The 26,511-nt window shown below is 59.0% G+C and overlaps 1 protein-coding gene and 1 long non-coding RNA gene across 6 annotated transcripts; one reads left to right on the top strand and one right to left on the bottom strand.

Moving 5' to 3' along the window:
• SEMA4A (semaphorin 4A) lies at positions 1-22,414 on the bottom strand. 5 transcript variants are annotated; one of them, XM_027048286.2, is made up of 15 exons: positions 22,329-22,414; positions 14,546-14,710; positions 12,871-13,031; positions 11,907-11,969; positions 11,601-11,699; positions 11,274-11,379; positions 10,393-10,509; positions 9,945-10,069; positions 9,598-9,770; positions 8,415-8,565; positions 3,918-4,098; positions 2,189-2,307; positions 1,941-2,098; positions 1,624-1,724; positions 1-1,236 (listed from the first exon to the last, which is right to left on the bottom strand). In XM_027048286.2, the coding sequence occupies exons 2-15, from the start codon at positions 14,679-14,681 to the stop codon at positions 644-646; spliced, it is 2,283 nt and encodes a 760-aa protein (XP_026904087.2). In that variant the 5' UTR covers positions 14,682-14,710; positions 22,329-22,414; the 3' UTR covers positions 1-643. The 5 variants fall into 5 exon arrangements, with proteins under 5 accessions (XP_026904087.2, XP_026904083.2, XP_026904086.2 ...); XM_027048282.2 differs by lacking the exon at positions 22,329-22,414 and adding an exon at positions 20,054-20,143; XM_027048285.2 differs by lacking the exon at positions 22,329-22,414 and adding an exon at positions 15,414-15,635.
• On the top strand, positions 4,168-6,966 carry LOC128312933 (uncharacterized). The gene is made up of 2 exons (XR_008292893.1): positions 4,168-4,333; positions 5,414-6,966. It is a non-coding gene; the product is annotated as an uncharacterized LOC128312933 (long non-coding RNA).
• Positions 22,415-26,511: the final 4,097 nt, after the last annotated feature.

The following is a 26,511-nucleotide window of genomic DNA, read 5'->3' as shown; positions in this document are numbered from 1 at the left end:
TAAGCTTTGTCTTTTTAATAAAAAATAAACTGTCTGTGACAAGCCGTTTTCTGAATCCCAAAATAAAGGAGGGGAGAGGACAAAGATCAAGGGGTCAGCCACAGCAAAGGAGTGAACAAGGCTCAGATGACCCCTGTTACTCCAGCCAGGCCAGCAGGGATCACAGTCTCCCCAACCGAAGCAAGAAGGAAGGCGGTCAGACTTCCGGAAAGACTTCCCGGGAGTCAGCGGTGCATGGTTGACAAGGGAGGGGGAGGGCGCGTCTCCCTGCAGATCCCCGGGAGGGGGGCGCTGGCGTCTGAGGTGAGGTGGCGGCTGCGACCAGAGTGGGGTCGCCAGGGGTACTAGCGTGCTGTCCCGTTTGTATGTTGGTGTTTATTACCACAGGGTCCTGGAACCTCCCCCCCCCCGCCCCCCCGCCGGAGGGTTCTGGAACAGCCAAGCTGGAGAGCCTGTGTGCGTGGTGGAAGGCAGGCCCAGAGGGGGTCAGACCGCTGTGTCCAGCCCCGCTGAGGGCTCCTGGTGGCACACAGTGGCAGGAAAAGGTGGTCTTTCGTGGTACTCCCCCACCAAGTCCCAGGTCCCCACAGCCGGCATGGCCAGGCGCCCTGCCCACCCTACAGCCCCGGTCTGTGCCCAGAGTTTAAGCCACCTCAGAGCCCAGATGGTTGTTGTCCGCGTCCACCTCGCCGGCCGAGGTCGTGTGGTCCTTGGGAGGTTGGAGGTGCTGCTTTCTGCTCAGGGGGGCCTTCTCTCCAGGAGGCAGGGTCTCACAGCCCCGCACCTTGCCCCGGGCTCGGAGCGCCCCCAGCGGGGAGGCAAGGAGAAGGAGGAGGGCTCCAGAAAGCACGAGGGCCAGGAGCACAGTGACCGTGAGGAAGTGAGGCCAGTAGGACCGCTGGGCGGCCAGGGCGGCCCCGCCCCCGACCCTGGTCAACGGGGCCTCCACACGTTCCCGGGGGATGCCCGCCAGTTCAGGGTCCAGGGCCAGGGGCTGATCCTGGCTGTGCACCCAGTAGGAGACCACAGGGTAGGAAAAGTCGTTCTCTGTGGCCCAGCACTGGTACAGGCCCCCCACCCCGTCCTGCAGCAGCAGCAGCAGGGAGCCGTTGTAGACCGCCGCAGAGGCCTCTGGGACCGCCGCTTTGCCGTGACTCCAGCGATAAGACGCCAGGGCTGACAGGCGGGGGCAGGGGAGCTCCACGATGGAGTTGGGGACAGACAGGACTTCTTTAACTGGAGGTGAAGGGTGAGCGGTTCAGAGAGGGGAGAGGAGGGCAGGAAAGCTGTGCCAACATTTGGACCCTGACTCCCCTCTCCGGCTTCCATTTCGACTCCCCAACTCGACTCTGACCCCTCCCCTATCTCCAGTCTGGACCCCAAACTGACCTCAGTCCATCTGACTCCAGCTCTGCACCAAAAACAGACTGCGGCCTCAATCCTGAATCCCAGCTTAGAGCTCCTAACCTTCCTCCCTAAGCCAGGACCCAAATCCGTCCCAAATCTGGGCGTTCAGGTCTCCAGCCGGGCAGGTGCTGGGGGAAGAGACTGAGGCAGAAAGGCCCATCCCTGCCCAGAAGTCCCTGAGCCTCCCCGCCCCCCACCCCCTGGTTTTGCACTCACTGATTTCGGGGCGGCTCTGAGGCTGGCGGCTTCTGCCCACGGGGCCAGTGGCACAGGCGAACCGTGGGTTCCCTTGCTCCATGTCCTGCCTCCAGGACTTCCTGAGAAGGCGGGGAGAATACACTCATCCCTTGAAACAGACCAAAGTGGGAAGAGGAGGAGGAAGAGGGGAGGCGAACCCAGGACGGCTTGCTGTGACCCCTCCCCAGGAGAGACGCTGTTGGAGGGAGGAGCCCCTGGAGAGAGGAAGAACCCCGCATGATGGGGAAGAAGGTCCTGGCGGGCCAGCCTCATTGCCATCCGGGACCGGCACTCACGGGATGGGGGTGGGCAGGAGGCGGCAGGTCCGGGACTCTGGATCCCAGGCACAGTGGGGGTCCCGGGCAAGGACACAGTCCACACAGCTCTCATAGACGCTACAGTTGGCTCGTGGGACCCGCCAGATGCCCCTCGAGGAGCCCGCAAACACTGCACCCTGCAAAAGAGAGGGAGAGTGACGGGGTCACCCTGCCCAGTGAGGACCCGGTACCCAAGCCCCCCACCTCATCGGAGGGCCCCTTGCCACCTGTGCGGGGGCCAGCAGCAGGTTGCGGACAGGTTCAGGTTCAGGGAACAGCTGGATCTCCTCCACCAGATGGACACTGTTGTTCCCACTCCCCACAGCCTTGTGGAGGGACCCCGTGGCTGTGGGAAGAGAGCAGAGACTGTCACGGGTCCACAGACCCTTCTAACTCCAGATGGCCTCCCAGCTGTCAGAACGTTCCTGCTGAGTGCAAAGTGCGCAGACACGGATCTGTCAGGCTGTTGCCTTCGATGCCGCGGAGATCACGTAAGTCCCGTCGTAAGTGGCTCACACCCCTGCCCCTCTGCCCCTCCTGTGCCGGAACCCAGCCCACCTTCCCCACGGACTTGGGGCCGAGGACAGCTGAGTGCTTTCCGGACAAAACCATGTCACCAGCCACCCTCAGCTCCACCGAGTGTCCCTGCTCCGAGGCACTTCAGTGAAGTCCACCCTGACCACCCTTTTAAAAAAATTTTTTTCCAACGTTTTTTTATTTATTTTTGGGACAGAGAGAGACAGAGCATGAACGGGGGAGAGGCAGAGAGAGAGGGAGACACAGAATCGGAAACAGGCTCCAGGCTCTGAGCCATCAGCCCAGAGCCTGACGCGGGGCTTGAACTCACGGACCGCGAGATCGTGACCTGGCTGAAGTCGGACGCTTAACCGACTGCGCCACCCAGGCGCCCCCTGACCACCCTTTTAAAAACCGCCATTTCCTTAACTGGCATTCCTCATCTGCCCTCGTGCTGAATCACTTTCTAATCTCCTAACACGCCGAGTAGTGACTCATGTGCCGTGTTTATCGGCTGTCTCCGTGCATTCCACACGGACCGAGCTCTGGGGACGTTCTGCTCTCTGCTGGGACCCAGGGTGGGCACAGCTGACACAGTGGCTGGAAACATGTCCTAAAAGAAGGAAGGAACCTGCAGGTTTCTTCCACTGAAGCTCAAGGTCACCCCTGCCTGGCCCTCCATAGACGCGCCTGGCAAACTTCCACATTCCCCGCGGGCTCTCTCTCCTCCTTTCCACAACGGCTTTTGAATCTACCCCCTTTCTCTCCAACCCCCCCACCTTCTCTACCCCTCACCCCCAGCCCAAGACCCTGCGTCCTCCAGCTGCACGGAGGGGCCTGCCCATAACCTGCCAGCCACCCACCCAATCCTGCCTGTTCTATTCATTCACCACCAACCCAGCACGGGTGCTGGCCCCCACCCGTGTCCCAGGCTCCGGCTTCCTGCTCTCTCTGCAACTGTACCTGCCAGTGACCCCCTGGCCTGCCCCTTTCTTCACCACCTGCCCCTCTCCTGGATCCCACTGACCTTTCCTTCTTTAAAAAAAAGCATGCAGGCTGCCGCCCCCGCCCCCACAGTGTCCCCTCCCTGCTTCCCCTCACAGCAGACTTCCTAAGGAGGGGTCCTGTCCTGGTTGCTCCCAGTTGCCCTCCACCTGCCCGCTCTTCACCTCTCTCCATGGCTCCTCCATGAGAGAAACAGCTTCTGCGAAGGCCCCCAAAGTCCTCTGTGTTTGTCACCCCCTCCAGCACTAAAGCTCAGAAGGCACGGGTAACCCCGCTGTATTTTTAGAGCCTAGCAGGGCACCAGGCACATAGCCAGTATTGAGAAAGCATTTGTCGAATGAAAGCATGAGCGAATGAACTCCAGGGCTTCCCTCCTCAGCCCGAAACGCAGCCCCTACGTGGTCGCCGAGGGAGGTCCTGGAGCCCTTTACTCACTGGTGCCCAGGTACATGACCAGATGGCTGTGCCCATCGACGCCCTGGACTGTCTCCACCGCCAGTCTCGTGTACTCCACGCCAGACTTCACCAGCACGGGGGTCCCCACCACCTGCTCGTCCATCAGGAAATGGTCCTTCATGAAGGTCAAGGCTTTATCAGAGGAGGGGCCCACGGAGCACTAAAGCGGGGAGGAGGAAGATCAGGTCAGCTCTCTCCTTCCCGTGAGCTCACCACTGCCTCTTCCCTCCCTCCCAGCAGTCCTCATCTTAGGAGGTGGCTAAACTCTGGAGCTGCCTGGCCTTGAATTCCAGCCTCCGAACACAGTGCCGCGTATATCACAGGCTCGGTGCGCGCACGAGATGCACGAATACGCGAAAAGTAACTAGAACAGGCGTGACACGAAGAAGTGCTCGGTAAGTGTTAGCAGTTATTACTTTCCTCCTCCTCATCGCCTTCATCCAGGGTGCCCGGCAGGAAGTAGGGCGACAGCTACCTGCTGCAGGGACCACGTCTCACTCATATCGGGAGCCCCGGGCATACCCAGCGCAAGACTGGCACACAGCTGGTGCCCAATGGTGTTTGTGGAGTCAGTGACTGCATGACGGATGTGACAGAAAGGGGTGGTGTAGCAGGAAGCGCTTGTCACCACGGTGTGGCATGAACTTGCCACATGAGTCTGGCAGAGCCCCTTCTCCATTCGGGGCCTCCTTTTTCTCAGCCATAAAGTGAGGGGACGGCGGACGCGGTGGGCCGGCTGTTCTCTAGAGGCCCCGCCAACACCAGCACGCCGTGTGTCCTGATCTCAGTCAGGATCCTTGTCCTCCACACCCAAAAGCACTATGTTAGGGCCAGCCCAACTCTGTCCCCTGCAAGCTGTGTCCTCAGGTAGGTTTCCCCACCCCGCCCCGCTATGAGCCCCCATTTCCTTGTCTGTAAGTGAGGTAATAACAGCCATGTTTCATTCTGATGCCAGAATGAGCACACGCACCTATTCTCACTTCCTCCCCCGAAAACGTGGGGGGTGGGTTAAGGCAGAAAGCTACAGGGACTGGGAGAACAGGAGGGGAAGCAAAGGCAGCCACAGTTTGGAAGCTGGAAAGCAAATGAACACACAGTAAAAGACTTAGCAGGAAAAAAAGAAAGGACTTTTCTTAAGCCAGCCCTGGGGTAGCCAAAGCTGTCTGATTTACAAGGCAGAATTCCTAAAGGTCATGAGTGAGTGGCCCCAGCCACCTCCAGAAGTGAGGCAAGGGAGGCACGGAGTCAGAAGAGTATTTGGAAGTCTGTCCAGGACGGAGGCTGGTCTCCTGCAGCTCCCGTGGCTGGGGGACTGGCCCTGGCAGGGCCTGGCCCAGGTCTGGAGGCTCACTCTCCAGGGTAAAGTAGAGGGTCTCTGGGCGGAGGGCACGGGCACACCATGAAAGCAGGGGTGAAGGCAGGGAGGCTCAGTGCATGCTGAGACTCCTCCCTCACCCCCTCTCCCTCAACGCCAGCAGCCAGGCCGTCCCCCTCCGAGCAGAAGGCTAGAAGAGGGCTCCGGAAAACTGACTGGAGGTCAAAGGTAAGACTTGATGATATTCACGTTGAGGGTCCCCAAGAAAACCGCCCAGCCAGGCCACCTCCAGGGGACAACAGTGGAGCCAAGTCCCATCCACCGGTGCAGTTTCCAAACAGCTGCATGGTCCCCACCCTCAAGTACAGCAAAGAGCCCAGGGCTACCGGACCAAAACAAACAAATGGAAAACAAACAAACAACACAGCTAAATGATTCAGAGAAAAGAGACCTTCACGCAAAGTAGTATTACCATTTTCAGAGAGCTAAGTGAAGAGAGTGTATCCACGAAACAAGAACATGATGCTACAAAAGAGGACTGTACTTCAAAGAGGGAGCCAGACACCACGTGTGTCCTGAAGGAAGACACACGACCAGGGTGAAGGGATCAAATCAAACTCATGTTACTGAGTCTCTAGACCCAACCTCCAATGAATTTACAGGAATTCCTTAAACTCCACCACAGAGAGACACGGTCACCAAGATCTAGACAGTGAAAAATTCTACATGACAAGTAAATGGCAAGAGAAAATAAGAAGATGGAAAGGGAATGTATAGATTAAAAAGAGACTTAAAAGAACAGCGCCTGGGGGCGCCTGGGTGGCTCAGTCAGTTGAGCATCTGACTCTTGATTTCGGCTCAGGTCATGATCTCACAGTTTGTGAGATCGAGCCCCACGTCAGGCTCTGTGCTGACAGTGCAGAGCCTGCTTGGGATTCTCTCTCTCCCTCTCTCTCTGCCCCTCCCCTTCGTGTGTGCTCCCTCTCTCTCTCTGAAAAGAAACATTTCAAAAAAATAAGAAGACAAAATTGAGACACTCTCCCAGAACGTAGGGCAAAACCGAAGTCTTGGAAAGCTGGACAGCATTTAAAAATGGAGAGGACCAGTCCAGGAGGGCCAGAAAGAAGCAAGAAAACATTCTAACATGAACGTGTCCACTCCGTGAGGGAAGGGACTTCTGTCTGCTCTCTTCACTGGTGTATCCATCCCCTAGTGCTTACAACAGTGGCAGGAAGCCTCAAAAACTGTCTGTTCATTAAAAAGAAAATAGGGGGAAATAGTTCAAGAAAACTTCAAACTGCAGGAACATCTTCCCAGGCTGAAGGGGCAGGCTGAATGTCCAGCACAATAAATGAACAGAGTCCCGTCAAAGCACAATACTGTGAAATTTCAGAACTGGGGACAAAGAAAAGGCACTACAAGATTCCAGTGAGAAAAAAACAGGACATTGAGAGACTTCAGAATCAGAATAGCTCTGGGTATCTCAGTAACCCCCTGGGTAATAACAGGGCAAGCCTTCCAAGTTTTGCAGGAAGCTTAGTTCTAGTCTAGAATTACCTGCACACATCAAACTACCAAATGTGAAAGTCGAATAAAGACATTTTCAGACACTCAGTCTCAAAAAGTTTACCTCCGCTGTATCCCTTTCCAGGGATCTATGGAGGCCACGTTCATGAAATAAGATAGTAAAACAAGAAAGAAAAAAAAAAAAAAGAGGAAGTCACAGGTTGCAAGAAACACGAGAATGTCACGGACAGATACAAAGGGAAAGCCCAGAATGATGAGCAGGGAAATTCCAGGATGGCAGCGGTGCCCTGGCCCCGGACGGCCAGCCGCTGGTCCAGGCCGCAGTGAAACTGTTTGAATGCCTAATGGCTGTGTCTTCAGAAGAAATGCAGATAATTGAGGAAGAGTCTGAGGTTGAATTAATGATAAGAGCTTAGAAAACAAAGCAAGCAAAAAAAAAAAAAAAAAAAAGTGAGAGAGAGATAATTACTAACCCCAGGGAAAATTTTTAATTATGTAAAAAGGAAAAGTAATCATGGCCTTCTACGTAGCTCAGTGGTGCAGAAGAGTCCGATATAAATATTGATCTAACCAAAATTGTGACAAAACTACCCTGGGAGATGAGGGGTGGGTACAGTGGTGTGCTGGCAAAGCAGTTCCGGTGTGGGCGTCGGGGATCCCTGTCTCCTGACTCATCGGGTTTGCCAACTGCCGTGACCTATACTCCCCCCGTGGCTGACCTCAAGCTACCAGCGTAATGTCAGTGCCCACGAATTTGGAAAGAGACGCACAAAAACAGTTCTTGCTAGCTGCTGCAGGCCACACACTACTGGGGGGCGGGGGGGGGTGGGGTGGCAGGGGGGAGGGGGAGGAACACAGTTAAATCCTCACCATCCAGAACGGGGAATTCAATAGATCCTGCCTGAAAATGAAGCATCAAGAGGCGGCAATAAAAGTATGTGAAAGACGGGGCGGGGCGCCTGGCGGGCTCAGTCGGTTAAGCATCTGACTCTTGATTTCGGCTCAGGTCACGATCTCACGGTTCGTGGGATGGACCCCCGCGTCGGGCTCTGCGCTGACGGCACCCAGCCCGCTTGGGATTCTCTCTCTCCCTCTCTGCCCCTCCCCTGCTCGCACTCTCTCTCTCAAAATAAGTAAGTGAACATTTGAAAATAAAAGTACGTTAGAGATTTGGAGATAAATACACAAAGTATCGGCTAAGAGAGTTGAAGGGGGTTGTCCCTCTAGAGAGGGAAAAGCGTAGGGCAGGGAATAAGGCAGATTTTTATAACCGACCGTGTAGCTCTCTAGGATTCTTTAGATGGTGACCGTATAGCACTCGGATCAAAAAACAAGAGTTGAATAACAAACGCAGATGAAGATGCCAGGCAGTCCTTGGCACAGCCCGTGCCCCCTTGTCTCCTCAGTGATGTACTCAGGTAAGTGGTGTGCACTTAGCGGAGGGGGTGCTTCTCTGTGGATAGGATGGGGTTGGAGCAGCTGGGCCAAGTGTGTATCTGAGCAGACAGGGCCGGTTAGGGCAGGAAGCACCAACGACTGGACACTCACTGCGCCACGACAGGTCCTTTGACATGGGGGAAGTGTGTGTGTGTATCTGTGGAGGGCGGTCGCTCGGTGTTGGGGGTGGTACTCACGCTGCCTGGCCGGGGACTGATCTCGGGAACCCCGTAAGTAGTCCAGCGTGAAGTCTCTTTGTTCAGCTCCTTGTACTTCCCCTCAAAGACACGTCTGAAGTCCTTGAGAGAGAAGGCACAGACGGCAGAGCTCCTGGTCCCACCGATCTGCCTGGGGACAGCCAGAGGGGACACTGTTATCTCTCTTCTATACCAGGAAGCTCCCCCTGTAGCCCTGGCCCACCCTGGTCAGAAAGCCCAGGAGGGAAGGGGTGTGGAGGGTGGGGCTGGCCTACTGATGCCTAGTCTCCCCGAGCTGTGGTGATAAGGCTGGGGGAGTCCCTTGCGGACCGTCTTGGGACCTGAAGTGTGATTATCCTTAAGGAGACGTGATTGGGGCTCAGGCCGTGGGGGTGGCTGCTGCCTGTCTTGCCCAGGCTGGGCTGTACCCATGGGAGGGGCAGTGTAAATAGTTCCCAACAGGCTCCAGATGAAGCCCTGCTCCTTTTGGTCCTACTGATTCCTGACCCTCAGGGAACCAACCAGAGCCTGACTATGAGAATATTTGTATTCCTTCAGCCCTGGCCTGTGGACAACAGGTTTCTCTTGTTCCCTTTAACCTGATTGTGGCTCACATCCTGTTCTCGGTTCTGGACGTCATTAATACCAGCCTCTGCTTACAGCAGGTATTTTTGGTACCTGACACATTGTCAGGAAGTACCTAAACACCGTGTGACCAGATCACAGCAAATCAACTGACTTTTCTCAGCCTCCAAGCAATGACTATTTTAACTTTAGTGATACTGATGGTGTTTCCCTTTTTGCTTTGGCCATTAGGAAGCTCAGAGCTAAATTGTGATCAGCACCTGGCACTGCATAAATGACAAACATCTGTAATGCGTCGTCCCAGTCCCTGCCTTGTCTTATTTTTCTTTTACTCCTGTTTCCTTATCAGTTTTTATCGTATCTTGTCTCAATGTTTGCCTTTGGTAAGCTGTCTCCTATCCTTTTTGGAACCAGGCAGGCTATCAACTAGTAAGAACCTGAGTTTTCTTTTTCCATCTACATGAAGGGGGTGGGTCTGATCCGTGGGACGTGGTGGCGATCACACGCCTTCCTAGGTGAGCTGCGCGGAGTGACAGCTCCAACCCGCCGGCCCCACGACCCGCGCGCGCAGCCCCCGCGTTCCCGCCGCTCTGCTCACCACTGGGAGCTGAAGGTGGCGTAGACCCGGGCGTCTGCGGAGGCAGTGGCGGGCAGCAGCACCGCGTGGCGGACTACGTTGAAAGGCAGCTGCCCCGGCTGCGCGCAGAGCAGCTGCGCCTTCAGGAAGGTGGTCCACTTCTTCTGCAGCAGCTTGTCTCCGCCCACGTCGTTCTAGGGCCGCGTGGGCGGAGTCAGTGGCGCCCCGCCCCGCTCCGCGCGCGCCCTGCGCCCCGCCTCCCGCGCGCCCGCCCCGCTCCCATTGGGTCCTGGGCGCTCGGCCCCGCCCCTGCCATCTCCCCAATGGCTGCCCCGCGGCCAGCACCGCCTCCCGCCCGGGCCGCACACCTTGCAGACTCTGGCCACGCGGGACGTGTGGAGCTTCTCGAAGAACTCGAACTCGCTGGCCGTCTCCTCGAAGAAGAAGTAGACGAAGTGGGTCGAGGGGATGGCTGCCACGAAGGAGGCGTCCGCTGCGGGGCGGGGCAGATAGGCTTAAGGCTGGGACTACCCCCGCCCTCACCACCCCCCCCCAAGCGCTGGTCCGCAGACTGGATGCCTAGAGGCCGGCCGAGGGTGGCCCTGGGGGAAGTGGGGGGGGGGGGGGACACCTGGTCCCTTTTACTGACGCTTCGCGGGGCCGAGAACTGCACCCCCAGCAACAGTACTGCCTCGCACGGAGGAGGCCCCCTTCAAGAAGGGCACAAGGGGGAACAGCGGGTCTCGGGTTCTCAGGCCTGGCCGCCGCGCTTGCTCTGGGACGGGCCAGACCTGTGCTGGGGACTGGGGTCCTTACGCTGCAGCCAGCGGAGGAAATTGTCGGTCTTGAGGACAGGCTGGGGTCCCAGCGTGCGGATCAGGATGGGCTCGCTGCCCAAGAAGTTGTTCATGGTGCCAGAATAGAGCATCCCATCTAGGGCGGGGAGAGGGCGGGAGGCCTCCTGGTTGGAGGGGGTCCCTGCTCTCTTCAGACCTGCCTCTGCCTGGCGCCAGCATTCACATCGGTCTCTGGCCCCCTTCTGTGTTCTACACCTTCCTGTGGTGCCCAGAGCCCAGCTCACAGACCCCGCTGAGCCCCCTTCTTAGGGAATACTGCCTCAGGGAATAGTCATGCCTTGTGTCCCTCCGTGCACTGGCCTTGTCCAGTCTTCCTCTGGCTGCTCCCTCACAGGCCCAGCAGAACCACTTGGCAAGTAGAATCACTCCTGGTTCCCCAAAGGTGGCTGTGTTTTCTGCCTCCACCCCTTGGCCCTACCTTCTCTTCCTGGAACATCTTCGCTGCCCATCTACGTATCTTTCAAGGTCCAACTCAAAAGCCAAAGGCCACCTCTTCCAGGAAACCAGGGCGGGGAATCTGTTATGGTCTGTGTCTGGGAGGGCACAGGCCGTGATTTCTCGTAAACTCCACAGAAAAAATGGCTGAGCCTCAGGCCTCTCTTCTGCCCAAGACCCTTCCCGGACCCTCTTGCCTGTGTGAACCTCTCTCTATCTACCTCCCTCCACCTCCTTTGGGGCAGCTTCAGCGGGACCGGTTGGGGGTGCCCGAGTCTCTCTCTGATCTGGTGCCCTGAGGCTCCTGGCTTCCCCTCCCTCCATCCCCTGCCTTTCAGAAAACTGTCAGATTCCATAGTTCCCAGAGTGACCTGGGAAGGCAGATACTGGAAACCTGATACTCACCTGCCAAGACAGCTGTGTGCTTATGGGCGGGGTCGAAGGGGCTTTGGCCTTTCCCCTCCACAACTTTGTCCTGGGAGATGGGCATCAGGTAGGAATCTTGGAGTTCCTAAAGGGGGGGGAGAGGCTGGGGGCCAGAACGCCAGGGTCTCATGTCTGGGAAATGAAGGGCTTGAGGGAAGGAGAGGAACATGGAGGGAAGGTGGGGCCAGGAAGCTCACGAGGGTCCTGCATCTGGAAGAGCAGAGTTTTCCAGAGCTCCAGAGGATGGGCCGGGAGTAGGTGTGGAAGGGATGCTTGGGTCCGAGAGCTGGGTGCCCAATAACTCACGATGAAGGTACAAGCGGGGCTGAAGGCGAAGGTGCCACATGTATATAGGTGGGTGGCGTTGAGAGAGACCAGGACACGGATAAAGTTGAAGCACTGTGTCTGGGGAGACAGAGAATTCAGGCTGCCCCTCCCTTGCTGGGGGGGAGAGGGCGGGGCACCCCCGACGCAGTCTCAGTACGTTTTCAAAGAGGGTGATGCAGGCGTCATAGTGGAAACAAGCATCCTCCGCTGCCTGTCCCACCTGAGGTCTTCCGGTGGCGGTCTGGGGGCTCTGCCCAGAGCCCCTGCACCCCCACTTCGGCTTACCTCATTACTCTTCTTCTTAAAGGCACATTCTCTCTTTTTTTGGTCACTGGCCGGCCAGGGTATCTGCAGTGGGGAGTGGGGAGGGAGACGAACAAAAGTGAGGTCTTCGGCTCTAGCTTTGACCTGCTGCCGTCTCCTTGGGCCAGGTGTGAAGTCACCGGAAGGCATGGTGGCCAGTGACATGCTAATGAGCTGTAATAACATCAGCTTGTGACTGTGGCCACTGCTCTGATGATGCTGGCGTTCCTTGGGACGCAGCTGTATGGTAGAACACGGCCTGCAGAATCAGACCTGAGTTTGAATCCAGAATCGGCCGCTTGGTGGTTAAGTGATCTCAGTCAATTGCACAAGCTCCTGGAGGGCACCCACCAGGAACATATGCAAAGTACCCTTAGGGCAATGCCTGGTGTACAGAGCAGCTGTTGTCAAACCACACGTTTCCTGGAGAAATTGTTTAAAATGTCGGTTCCTGGCTGCCACCTCAGAGAAGCTGCATCTTCACCCGGCAACCCATACGCGCAGGTGGCCCACAGGCCACACACTGAGAGGCACAACCGGGATATGCTCAGAAATTGCTCCCTCTCTCCCTCCTTCCTTCCTCCCCCCTCTCTTCCTCACACCATTCCCGTTAGGAGGCTGACCGTAATTTAATACACAGGCTTCAGTGATTTCTACCAGTGGGTGGATGTCATGTTATTGATGTCATTGGAGTCAGTGTTTCTGTCGTATGTCAATGATTTCCATTTCAGCCATTCTAGCAGTTAGTATCGTTCAAGCAGAAGGCAGGGTACCAGCAAGTAGGGAGACCACTATGGTATCTCTTCTCTGTTCTGCAGACCGGGTACATCCGACCCGGTAGGATGGGTAGCCGGTCATGCGTAGGCAGACCAGGCACGGGGGTGGGGAGGCACTGTCGGCCCCTTCCCCACCCCCAGACCATGCCCTTCACCCCTGGCCTGCTCACCATGTTCTTCAGCTTTGGCATCCCTGGATCCTGGATGTTCAAGGCCAGAATGGCCTCCCGAGCCCCCACGTAGAGAGTGCCTCCATCACCACTCAAAAGCAGAGTGTCGAAATCCTGGAGGCCCTTCTGGTGGAAGAGGCTGAGAACCCTGCGTCCGTCCCCTGTTGGGAGTTGAGGAGAAGGGGTGAGTGATGAGGGCTGGCTGGGCACAGAGCTGACTTCCGAGATTGAGGTGGGGAGGGGAAGTGTTGGCAGAGTGTGCCCCCCCGCCCCAGGCCCTGGCAGCCAGACCTACACTCCACCAGCAGCCGCTGCACCCCCACCCCCTTCACCCACCCTGCTGGGAGGGCAGGAGTTTTGTGTTGATCCCACAGCGGAGAGAAGAGGCAGCCAGAGACAGGGTAACGATAGCCCGGGGCTGGGGAAGGGTGGCCTGAACCCAAGAGACACACAAAGGGCCAGCAAATAGAGTGAGCCACAACGGACACACTTCCAGGCCTGGCGGGGGTGGGGGGCTGGGGGGGGCAGGGGGAGGAGTAGGGGGAGCAGAAGGCAGACAGACAGATAGGACTGTGTGTCAGGGTGGCTGTGGGCTGTAGGGTCACACTCCCCAACCCCCCTTCCCTTCTCTCGCAGGACATTTCTACCACTAGAATCACTGCCATCAGCTGAACAGAGAGGAAACGTTCATCCCCAAAGGCCCCTGTGGGCGTGCCTGGCTGGCACCTGTGTGGGGGCAGCGAGCTGGCCACCGGGAGGCAAGTGAGGCCCTCATGGTCATCTCGGGGTGGCGGTGGTGCTGGGGGGATGCTCCTGTCCCGCTGGTACATCGGCAAGGGGACAGGCTCCCCCCACCCCAGGGCTGTGTTTGCACGTCAGCCCTAGAGGCCTGTCCTGTCTAGCTAAGTGTTCCCTTTGGAAGCTGTGAGAATCTCAGGGCCAAAAGGAGAAGTCGGCAAGGTGCTGGCCTCCCCCAGACCTGCGTGAACCCCTCGGTTACTGGACGCCCCATCCTGCGGCATGACCTCCGGGCCTCGCATCTGCTTCCCGCGCAGAACCCGGAGGGCGGGCTGAGTACCAGCGTTGCTTATGTTGGGGATGCCAGCACTGGACACAGAGGCGTCCTCGCCAACAGCGGCCAGCGTGCGTGTCCTTTACCAGGTTGCCCCAGACAGATACCAGAGACACAGCCGTGCCCAGGAGACCCTGCGCCTACAACTCCTGGCATATCCCTTCCTGAGCCTTCTGCCTGGAGCTGAGAGGGCGGGCAGCAGAGCGTCAGGGCCTGCACCCCAGTGGGCCACCCCGAGTTCTCTTATTCCTGGCGTCTGGACGTGGCGCGGTCCAGCACCCTCTGTGTGGTTGTTGCGGGCCTGGTGTGTGCGGGGCCACCGGGTCCACGGATGATCTTCTGGCGTGGCTGTGGCTTTGCGGGCACGTGGGGGTGTGAAAGCAGTTAGGGGTTGGAAGTGCCCGGCTTGAGGACAGTGACATGTAAGGAGGGAAAGAAAAACCACCAGCCCTGGAGAACCACCCCGGCTCCTTCCTCTCCTCCCTTGGTCTTCCCCCTTAGTCTTCCGGCCGTGGCACATAGTTTCCCCATACCACCCCTTCCTCTGCCCCTCCCCTCCAGCTCAGCTTGCCGCCCTGCGCTACCTGGCCGTCGGACACTTACCTGCGTGGTAGATGACCCTGGGTAGGGGCCCCTGCCCAGCGGCCCCCGCGGTCAGCAGCCATGGCAGCAGAAACAGCCAGAAGAGAAAAAGGCCCGGGAGGCTCCAGGGGTCCGGGCCCGGGGCTAGGAGGGCCATGCTCGGCCAGAGGCTGTCACCAGATGGCTCTGCGGAAACAGACACCCAGACACCCTCTGGGTGAGCAGGCCTCACCACATCCCCCCCCGGGGAGCCAATAGGAGAGCCCCAGGCAGCAGAAGTGCGCATGGGGGTGGGGGGTGCCGGGGAGGGGACAGTTTCCTTTCCAGAGTGCCTTCTGAGTCTCACTTCCATCATCCACGGGCACCAGCCTGCTGCCTCGAGCTCCCCTGTGGGTCGGAGTCCAGCTTCCTGCCTGCCCTTCTGATCTTCGGCCCCCAGCAGCCCTGCTCTGCCCTCTCTCACCTGAGTCTCAGGAAGTCCTTCTTGCTGTCTACCCTTTGCCTTCCCTCCCCCGTCGCCCAGAGCCCAGACCTTTCCCTTCCCCGGGCCCAGGCAGGGGACTTTCTGGGGAGCAGCTTCCTACACTCAAAATGTAGGTTAATCAGACCCATCTCTGCTGGGACTTTCAGATCTGTGGCCGACCTCTCCCCTGCCCTCAGAGGACCCGGGCAGGCCTGATTCTGCCTATGCTGACCTCTCCCCTTCCCCTGCTGGGTGCAGGTCTTTGACACTCTGGCCTACCTGGCCCTCCCTTGTAGGGAGGTAATGAGGGGCCGCGCCACCAGGCAGCTCTGCGGCTGCCCCTCCCCCTGCTCTCTGACTCCCTGGGTCGCTGCATCAAGGTCCCCAGGATCATCACCCCCCAGCCGCCCACCTCATCGCACATACCCTCGAGCCAGCCACAGTGCAGAACCCCAGGTGTCCAGAGTCTTGGGTAGGGGTGCATCCAAGGGAAAGAAGAAGGGGCTTCCTAGGCCCCAGAGGCAGGGGACAGGGGATGGAAGGTCAGCCCGGCTGGGCCGGGAGTGCGGCCCGCCAGGTACCCATAGCGCCAGAGCCGGCACTGAGAGCTCTGGAAAACCAGAATTTCCACCTCTGGAGTCGAGTTGTGACAGATCCCTGGCTCAGGCGGAAGTGGGGGGGGACGCTGGGAGGGCAAGAAAGGAGACACGCCTCTGCCTCCCCCCCCCCCCCCCCCCCCCCCCCCCCGTCTATCCAGAAAGTTTCTGGGCCATGCCAGCCACCCCACTGCCCTCTGTCATGCCACCTCTAGTCCAACCAGCCCGGGAGTGGCTTCTTCTCTTGCTCAAGATTTCTCAGATAGGACGTGACCCTGTCCTCTCTGTTCCTCTTTTCGCTCACCCACAAAGCGGGTCTCTCCACGGCTGTGTGCTCAGAAGTGCCTGCGGTGGTCTCCCCTCGGGACCCCCGCTTCAGGGGGGCCGCAGTCTTGAAAGACTAAGAGGGCTGCGTTGGGCTCTCCCCCGTGGCTGGTTCCCTCCCACGGCCTGGCGTCCATCCCTCCCCGGGGCAGCATCAGGCCAGGGGGAGCCCAGAAAACTTCCCATCTGAGCTCACACCCAACCCCCCAGTCTCTGCTCACCTCTCCCTGGAGGCCCGGGGGCGGGGGGAACCTCCTAATGCAGGGTTAACGAGGCATCTCCAGCTGGGGCAGGCAACCTATAAAGTGGGTAGCTTCCGGCGCACTCGGCCCCAGGCCGGCCGGCTGCTGGTTTAAGAGCACGGCCATCCCAGGGCTAACCTGACTCCAGCTGGTGACCCAGCTCCTTCTCACACTGTCATTGCTCAGGCAGGATGGCCTTCCTGCCGTGTCACTGCCATCCTTCTGGTCGTGGTGCAGCCCGTCATTCCCTAGAATTCCCGGTCAGGGCCCACTCATCTTCCCTCAGTTTCTCTGGGGGCCCCAGCCGGAGCCCTCCTGACAACTGTTTCGTGGCGACTAGCCTAAGACTCTCCCAGACTTTCATGGAGGCTGGTGGCCAAGTCCTGGGGAGAAGCCAGGGGCCACGCCACTCAGAGAAAGTCTTCCAGACTCAGAATCCAGGGAAGGGAAGATCCCTCCTGGACTCCGCCTTCTGCGCCTCCCCAACCCCTAGTCCAGATCTGGGGCCTGCTCTGCCCCTTGGCCTCTCTGCTTGAACAGATTGGCTTATCTGGGTCACAGGGAGGGGTTCTGACTGCGGGGGAGACGGGGGAGGCAGCCCAGCTCCAAACTCCCAGCCCGACGCCCTGCGTCTGCCCTCTAGAAGTGCTCAGTTCACACCGGGCTGGCCCTAGTTCCTCCTGCCCCAGAGACCCGGGGATTCTCCTTCCCCAGCCCCTCCCGCCAATATGAGTAGTTCGCATTATTAGGCCTTGGTCTCCCCAACAGTTTTAGCAGATGGGCACCACCATAGTCCCATTTCGCAGATGAGGAAAGTGATGTTACGCAGCGAGAAGCCAAGTTAGACTCAGATGGACCTCGTTCAGAAGCCAACCCCTTGGCCACCCAGTGTGGTCCCTTCTCAGCTCTGAGCCACTTGGATGGGGAAGACACCTCGGAGGGAGGCGGTGGCCAGCTCTGGCTCTTCTGGGCTGAGAAACTGTACCTTAGGGACTCCCGATTCCGGAGGGGACAGAGACCTCTCTGGCCATCAGGTACGAGCACCAGCCCCACACGCAGCAGGGCCATCCGCTTCCGCGGGAGAGCCTGCCGGGGGGAGGACACCCTGCCCACCACCGCTCTTGCGTGGGCGGCTCTGGAGTCGGAGGCAAAGTCACACGGCCATCACCCCCGTGCTGCTGGGGAGCCCACGGCCAGGGTGGCTTCAGGGGCACATGACCCGGGCAGTCACGGGGGCCCCCCATTCGGAAGGGCCCACACGTGACCTAGTGCTCTCCTGCTGCCGTCCTGAAGGTGCCTGATCACTGCTGAACGCGGGATCCCACGTCTTCACTCTGCGCGAGGCCCGCAAGTGATGGAGCAGGTCCTGCCCCGGCATCAAGCAAGCTCTTGGCCGCCAGGGCTCCTCAGCTGACCTTCCTCATTGCCCACACAAGAAGCCAAGGGCAGCAGGGAAGTGTCTTGGCGGGGGCTGGGGTCTGCAGGGTTCAGGTGGGGCGGTGGCGAGAAGGAGCCAGGTGTTCAGGGCCCAGCCTTAGGGGCTGTGACATTTCATGGCACTGATGTGGGGGCTCCCCAGCTCCTCTCTCCCCAGCCTGGGGACCCTCCCCCCGCAAAACAACAATGTCTAGTTCCACCCTGTCACCCGCTGAGGGTCCACCTCTTCTGGGGACTCCTCTCCTCTGGCCCCTAGACCACATCGAACAGTAGCCCCTTCCTGCCAGGCTTTCTGGCCTTTGGTAGAGATGTAGCTGTGGGGGTTGGAGGGGGGAGGGATGATGGAGACATCGTCCTCGTTCTCCACCCTACCCTGTACTCACCCCCCTGCCCCCTACCCTGTACTCACCCCCGAACCCCTACCATGTACTCACCGCCTCCGACCCTAACCCATGCTCACTCCCCTGCCCCCTACGCTACGCTCACCCCCCTGCACCCCTACCCTGTACTCACCCCCCTGCCCCTACCCTGTACTCATCCCCTGCACCCTACCCTACGCTTATACCCCCTGCACACTACCCTATGGTCATCCACCTGCCCCCTATCCTATGCTCATCCCCTCTGCACCACTACCCCATTCTCATCCCCCCTCCACCCCTACCCTATGCTCATGCCCCCTGAACCCTACCCTATGCTTATCCCCCTGCATCCTACCTATGCTCATCCCCCTGCACCCTACCCCATGCTCACCCCATGCACCACTACCCCGTACTCACCCCCCTGCACCCTACCCTATGCTTATTCCCTCTGAACCCTACCCTATGCTCATCCCCCTGCCGCCGACCCAGTGCTCATCCCACCTGCACCCCTAACCTATGCTCATCCCCCCTCTACCCCTACCCCATGCTCACCCTTCTGCACCCTTACCCTGTACTAACCCCCCTGCACCCTGCCCTAAGCTCACGCCCCTGCATCCTACCCTATGCTCACCCCTTGCACACCAACCCCATGCTCATCCCCCCTCCACCCTTACCCCATGCTCACTCCCCTGCACCATACCCTGTACTCATCCCCCTGTACCCTACCCTATGCTTATCCCCCCTGCACCCTACTCTATGCTCATCCCCCTGCTCCCTATCCTATGCTCATCCCCCCTGCATCCTACCCCATGCTCATCCCCTCCACCCCTACCCCATGCTCACCCCCCTGCACCCCTACCCTGTACTCACCCCCGTGTACCCTACCCTATGCACATCCCCCCTGCACCCCTACCCCATTCTCATCCCCCCTCCACCCCTACCCCATGCTCATCCCCCGGCCCCCTACCCTGTGCTCAGCCCCCTGCACCTCAACCCTGTACTCACTCCCCCTGAACCCTACCCTATGCTCACCTCTCTCCACCCCTCCCCCATGCTCACTTCCCTGCATCCCTACTCTGTACTCTCCCCACCTGCACCCCTACCCTGCACTCACCCACCTCCACCCCTACCCTATGTTCACTCCCCTGCATCCCTACCCTATGCTCATCCCCCCTCCACCCCTACTCCATGCTCACTCCCCTGCCCCCTACCCTATGCTCAACCCCCACCCCCTACCCTATGCTCATCCCCCCCAACTCTACCCCATGCTCATCCCCCCTCCACCCCTACCCCATGCTCACTCCCCTGCACCCCTACCTTATGCTCATCCCCCCTGCATCCTACCCTATGCTCACCCCACCTGCACCCTACCCCATGCTCACCCCTCTCCACCCCACCCCATGCTCACCCCTCCTTGTGCTCTCCACCCTCCACCCCTACCCTGTGCTCTCCCCACCTGCACCCCTACACCATGCTCACCTCCCTTCATCCCTACCCTGTGTTCACTCCACACACACCCTACCCTGTGCTCACCCCTCTCTACCCCTACCCTGTGCTCACCCACAGAACTCTGGGGAACTCTGTCCCTTTGGGGCTCCTGGCAACATGGACACCTCACTGGAAGGGGCTCCAGGAGCTGGGAGAAAAGCCACTCCGGGCTTCATCAATGACCAGGTCTAGCTCCCCTTACCCCCTCTCCCTCCCAGCCTCAGGGGTAGCCCTAGAAGAGCACAGTCCTGGGGTACATCTGCTTCCTGGCTCCCCTTCCTCAGCCCTACCTGCCCTGCACCGTCTTGCCCTGTTTTTATGATCCAATCAACTTATATTTAGGTGCCTACTGTGTGTGAGGCGCTTCCTTAGCCTCTACTCCCCCGGCATCCCCGCACCTCTTCCCACCCACACTGTCTCTCAGCATTCTCACCACCCGCCAAGCCCAATCCCCCCAACCCTTTCCCCAGGGCCTCCTAGGCCTCCTGGATCTGAGCTGGAAGGCTGAGCTGAGTGCCGCACACAATGGCCCGACCCCTCTGTCTGCCCCCTTCTCAAGGCAGAGCCAGCACCAGACAATGGCCCGCCCCCCCACCCCTTCAGCCCTCCGGCTCCCTTACCTGGAGCTTGGGGATGCACCGAGCTTCCCTCCCCCTGGAATGCCAGGCAGTTCCTGTCTCCCAGTGCCTTCGTCCGTGCCACACCCCCGCCCCCCATCCCCAACCCCATCCCGCCTCACTGGTCCTCAGTCACCATGGCGACCGCATCTCTAAGTGGGAGGGACTAGAATCTCCCCATATTCTTCCTCCTCCTACCCGTGTCCCCCTGCGCCCCACCTTCTGCTGCTTGTGGATCCACAGTGTGGGGGAGGTGGGACTCCAGATATGGGGGGAGCCCCTGGGGGTCCTTGCTCAGCTCCCTCTCCCCCTGTCAGGCAGGCACCACCTCGTAGATGTCCCCTAGCTGGGTTCAGGGGTCACGTGGGGCCAATTCTTTTATGGTCAATTTCTCAGGGTTTCCCTCTTCCCTGGGAACTGTGTATATGCACGGGGACAGGGGGTCATAACTGGATGCCAGCTGGCCGGACCCCGTGCAAACTGAGTTTGCCAAGGAGGAGGCGAGTGCACATACAGAGATCTGTGCAAACAGGCCGAGGGACAGGGGCTCCGTCAAGCAGGCTAAGAGGCCCTCTTCCATCCTCACTATCCTGGCTTCCGGGTTCAGGTTCTGCCATTTCTTCCCAAGCCACTGTGCCAGAAGCCTTCTTTGGCCAACCCCCTGACACCTGTTAGGAGAAGTCTTATGCTCTAAGAGGAAGGATGAGGGCAGACTTCAGAAGGGACTTTCCAAAGGTCGAGGCCAGATAGGGATAAAACAGAGACAGGCTGAGCTATTATTGTTCCCCAGCTACGAAGGAGCAAGCAGGGGCTCTGGGGCCAGTGTTGAAGCTGGGCCTGTGTCCTCTTCCAGCCCTGACCCTGAGCACCTACTCAGCAGAGCGCCCTCCTGTCCCCGCTGCACCTCAGCTTTCTCACTGCTAACAGGAGGAGGTGGAAAAGCCCCTTCAGGGTTGGCCCCTCTCTCGGCCTGTGGGAAGGCTGGGAAACAGACAGCCCGGGGCCAGGGCGCAGAAGGCCTGGGTCCCAGGCACGGCTGCCTGTAACTTGCGGTGTGACCCTGGGCAGCTTGCTTGTCCTCTCTGATTCCAGCCTACCTGGGAGCAGCTCAGCTCATTTCGAGACGTCATAGTATTTTTAAGAAGGAAGTAAGTGTGCTGGGACCAGCCCCAGGCTCAGGGGTTCAGAGGCCAAGCCTGGTTCCCTTTCAGGTCTGGGTCGGGGTGGCGGGTGAGCGTTTCCGTCTGGAGTGGGGTAGTGGGGTGGCGAGGGCAAGGCCTGGGCCAAAAGCAGAAGTGGGCTCTGAGCGGAGCTCTGTCACCACCCCCACCGCCACCATCTCTTCACTGCCGACAGCACCCAGGCCTCGGGGCTTCGGAGGGCGCCCGCAGGCTCCTCTCCCCCTGGACGGGGCTGTGGTAGCGGGGGAAGAACCGATTGGAAATCCGGGTGGCCAGGCCCAGAGGGAACTGGGCTGGCGGTGGAACAGGAAAGAAGAAGGTAAGACTATAGAAGGACTTCCCGCCCGCCGGGGAGTGTCCTGGGTCCTTCCCCTCTCCTTCCCTCCTTCCAGGGGAATTGGGTGCAGTCTCTGAACGGAACTGTAAGGGCCACATCTCTGAAATACTCCAAGGGAGCAAGGTAGAGGGAGCCTGCAAGCTTCGCCCGCATCCAGGGTTACCCGGGTGAGCTTCGGGGAGCCTCTCCCAGCCTCGATGTATGGAATCAGGGCTTCCAGGAAGGAGCCCAGACATCCTGTGAGGCAGCAGGGACCCAGTCTCGGGCAGCGGCTGTGGCTGCGGCTAGAAATGTGCCGGGGTCGAGCTGGACACCCAGTGCCCTGTATCTTCTTGTTCCAGGCGGGGGAGGAGGGAGAGGCTTTCTGCAGCCTAATCTCCACTTCCCCTGCACCTGCTCATACACTTCCCTTTCCTGTGGCTGGCCTGGCCTCAGTTTCCCCACCTGTCAGGGCCCCACGTCTTTAATTGCAGGAAGGGCAGCGAGTGGCTGATGGAGTTGATCAAAGGAGAGTCCCAGGAAGACAAAACAGGGGAGTGGAGGGTGAGGAGCCACAGGCGCCCTGCCCCGCGGTCCCTGCCCCTCCAGATCCCCGGAGCTGCCCTTCCCCCAGTCCGAGGCCGAGGACCACCCAGAAGAGCCCCCTGTGTTGTCTACTGAAATTGGCACAGACACCCGGGGTATGAGGAAACTGGCATCCCCCCCCCTCCCCCTCCCCCGGGGACCACGGTCCCCCTTCCCCACCACTTCCCAGCCTTACCCCCAGCCCAGCAGTGGAGACCCTAACCCAGGCGTCCAAGACTTCCAGCAGAGTCCGGCCAGGGCAGGGGGCGGAGCAGAGGCGGGCTTGGCAGGGGGAGGGGGTGGGGGCCCCCGCCAGCCCCCTCCAGTGCCCCAGTTCCCAGGCAGCTCTTAAAGGAACCAAGATGAATTAGCTAGGGACAGCTTCAGGGGGTGGGTGTAGAGGAAAGTGGGTGGCGGGGAGAGGATTAGACCTGTCAGGGGCAGGAGGGCCAGAGCGGGGGTGCTGACACCCCCTCCAGGGCCCGGAAGCCCTCCAACTCCTCAGTCTAGCCGTTCCCTCATCCCATGTGACCCCCACGGTGGCCACCCAGCTTCTGACTGCCACCCCCTCGGATCCTGGCCCCTATTCCCCTTGGGCCCCTGCCCACTTCCTCCCCCTCCCCCATATTCGTGCCACCTCAGTCTCCGGTGAGAGCTGCCAGCTGGCACAGACTGGTACTAAGCGCGGAGATCTGGCCCAAGGATTGTAAGGGCCTGAGGCCTGGCCCCAGAGGCGGGTGGGGGAGGGGGGGAGGAGAGGCCAGCACCTCAAGGTCACTGCAGGGGGCTGGGGACAGGAGGCACCCGTCTGCCCCTCTGGCTGTGGGATAAGGGGCTCCGAGGGAGCTGAGGATTCAGGGTCCTAGCCTGTGGGTTGTTAGGGCAGGGACAGCGAAAAAGCAAATGACTTGGTGGGTTACTTGTGGCCACGGAGGGGCCGGGCAGCCAGAGAAACGTTCAGCAGAGGGAGACAGAAATGGAGAGGAGAGACAGCAGCCAGTTTTCAGCCCTGGCCCCCCCCAGCGTCCATAGCATGAATTTCAGTCTCTGGAGTGTGAGAAGGCTCTGCCCCAGTCCTCCTGGGCCCCGCCTTTCCCCCAGCTTCAGGGAATGCTAAGTCTGCGACCTGCAGCACAGGTCCTTTCCTTCCATTTCTACCTGATAGAATATTCTGAAAGTCATCTCTACACCCAACGTGGGGCTCGAACTCACGACCCCGAGATCAAGGGTCGCAGGCTCCTCTGAGCCAGCCAGGCCCCCCACCCCCATAAAACTCTTCCTGTCCTTCCCTGCCCCCCCAAAAGAACCCCTTCATCCAGAAAGCCCTCTGGCGTCCCCACAGTGTTCTGAGTTGCCACCGTGTTTTGTGGGAGTCAGGAGCCCCGCGCCCCACCACCAGCAAGCTGGGTGACTTTGTGGCCGACCCTGTCTCCTCGCTGGCTTCGGGGTGCTTCACCCAAAGCGAGGACTAGCCCCCAACCCACCCCCGCCCACCCAGCAGTGGCTCTGCAGGAAGTGCTCACACTGAGCGGTCCCATTCCTGCACTTACGGGTACTGACCAAGTACCTGCTCTGGGGTCAGGCCCTGCGCTAGGTGCTGGGGGGTCAGCGTGAATAAAACATGAAAACGCCTGTCTGGGGTGGAGGACAGAACATGAGGAGATACAGAAATGAGATACGTCTGGTGGTGCTAAGTGCAGGGACAGGCGCGCAGTATTTGATGGGAAAAGTGGTCCAGGCTGGGGAAGCACTCAAGGCGGGCAGGCGCTTGGGGGGTCCCAGGAACACCAAGGCGGTCAGTGCGGCCTGAGGGGCTGGTGAGGGACGCACTGTCCCCCAGGTTGTCACGCAGGGCTTCACACGGCGTTCGTGCCTGCTGTCTGGCCTCTCACTGCTTTGGGAAGGCTCTGGAGAGTTTTGAGCAGAGGAGTGACCGGAGCGGTAAAGGGTCACTCTGCCCCTGCGTGGAGAGCAACGCGTGGGGGGCGGGGGCAGGAGACCAGCCAGGAAGGACTGCCACAGTCCCGACAAGAGGCGGAGGCAGGGCGGGGGGTGTAGAATGAACTGGATTCCAGATCCATGCTAAACACGGAGGTGACGGAACGTGCCGATGGACTGAGTGTGGGGCTCGAGAGGGCTTGAGGAGTTACGGGTGGACTCCAGCCTGAGCAGCTGGGGAGAAGGACGGTCAGCAGGTGCCCCGGGGAAGACGACAGGCAGAGCAGGTCGGGGGTGGGTGGCAGTCAGGCTATCCGCTCCGGACATGCCAGCTTGGACAAGCATCAGGTTTGGGGTTCAGGGCAAAGGAATGAGTTGAAGGTGTCAACCTGGGAGTCAGAGTGTGTGGATGGTGTCGAAGGCCGTGAGCCTGGAGGAGATGTCTCCAGGCCCCAGTGTAGCCAGAGAGGGGTCGGGTCCGGGCACTCGGTGTGTCAGAGGTGGGGGAGAAGAGGAAGACCCAGCAGTGTGGGCTGCGAGGGACCAGAGTCATCGTCCGTGACCAGCAAGGTCAAGGAAGGTGAGGACTGAGCAGGGACCAGTGGGCCAGCCACGTGCAGGGCACATGGACGTCAGCGACAGCAGTGTCTCTGGAATGAAGCCAGAAACGGGTCGGCAGCTGAGCGTGAGGAGGGGAATCTGAAGAGACAGGAGGAGGTGTGATGTGGTCATCTGGAGAAAGGGGGTGACGGGGCTAGGGACAGGAGGGGCAGGGGGCAACGCTAGGGATGTGTGGTCATGGCTTTAAAGTCGGCCTAGTCAGAAGGGGAACCACCCAAACTCCACTGTAAGAAATTACCTGGAATACTTAAAAGGTAGTCTCTGCCCCATTATTTATAATCACAGAAGTGAGAACAAATTCAAATACCCAGAGACGATTGTGAAATGAGGTGTTACATATACACTGAGCCATTTTTAAATATTTCTATATGATAAACATCCTTTATAAAATATTTGCAAAAAATATGGCTTAATACCTATAGACAAAGTCAAGAGGGCTTTCTCCCCTAATCTTAAGAATCAATATGAAAAAGATAATCTTCCCAATAAAAAAATGAGCAAAGGATAGAAACCTTATTCGCATCAGAAGAAATGCAAATAACCATTGTACACAAATGAAAAAACAATTTCAACTTCTTTTTTAAAAAGCATATTTTTTACGGTTTATTCATTTTTGAGAGAGAGACAGAATACGAGCGGGACAGGAGCAGAGAGAGAGGGAGACGCAGAATCCGAGGTAGGCTCCAGGCTCCGAGCTGTCCGCACAGAGCCCGACGCAGGGCTCGAACCCACAAACCGTGAGATCGTGACCTGAGCTGAAGTCGGACGCTCAACCGACTGGGCGCCCCTGATTTCAATTTCTTTTCAAAGAAATGCAGTTGGGAAACAATGACGTGTGATCACTTTCCTATCAAGTTGGCAAGGATTAAAACCAGCAAAAGCTTGGTGGTCAGGAGCCACTCGCAGAGAAGTGAGCTCAGCAGCAGGTCAGGACAGGAAGTCTAGTCTCTCTGGAAGGTGGTTGGCAACATCATCAACAGCTTTTGCGACGTACACAGCCCTGACGCAGCCAGTCCTGTTCCTGGAGTTGACTTCGTGGAAATGCCCAGAGATGCCTGGGCAGATGTCTGTCCCAGGAAACGTCATTTGCAACGAGCCGCAGAACATGGCAGACGTATGGACGTATTTGAAAATCCAAACTGCACAGAACGGTGGGAGGCCTCCCCCCGCAACTGTTGACGGTGGCCGTGGGGCAGTAGTGAAAGTGCCGATAAGGAGGGTGGGCCTCTCTCCCCTTTTCTCCCCACTCTGGGACGACCAAGTATCACTTACATGAGCCAGTGGAGAAAGAATCCATGTTATTTAAAAATCATGTTTATAAACTTAGAAAGAACCTGGGAAAGGGCTCACGCATGTGAACTGAAAAGCAGAATCAAAATTTAAGCCGCAGTGAGATCTTAACTGTGTAAAGCATGTGTTCGGGGACGACGTCTGCGAAGAAACCCATCAGTGGCTGTCTCGGGGTGACTGCAAAGAGATGACTTTCTCCCCTTCTTTCGACTTACCTGCGTTTTCAGTTTTACTGCAGACTATCACTACGTGATGCCAAAAAAAACCACGTTTTAAAAATTAATCTCTTTGGCCTGCCACGCGCGCGGGGCTGCGTCGCGGCGCGGTGACAGGCGTGGGAGCCGAGGCACCTGGGCGCGAGTCCCCCGCGCCGGCGCCTGGGTCCCCGGGGCCGCGCCCGCAGCCACCGCCTGGGCGGCGCTCTGGCGCCCTCGGGTGCCCGGCCCGGGGAGTGCCCAGGACGGACCCCTCGGCCGCCGCCCAGGGGCCCAAACCCGTCGGCCCTCGGGCGCCATCGCCGGAAGCGGGAG

Source organism: Acinonyx jubatus, chromosome E4 (genome assembly GCF_027475565.1).
Source record: "Acinonyx jubatus isolate Ajub_Pintada_27869175 chromosome E4, VMU_Ajub_asm_v1.0, whole genome shotgun sequence".
NCBI lineage: Eukaryota > Metazoa > Chordata > Mammalia > Carnivora > Felidae > Acinonyx > Acinonyx jubatus.
The sequence above is the reverse complement of the archived record's forward strand: the minus strand, read 5'-3'. Positions and strand labels throughout refer to the sequence as shown.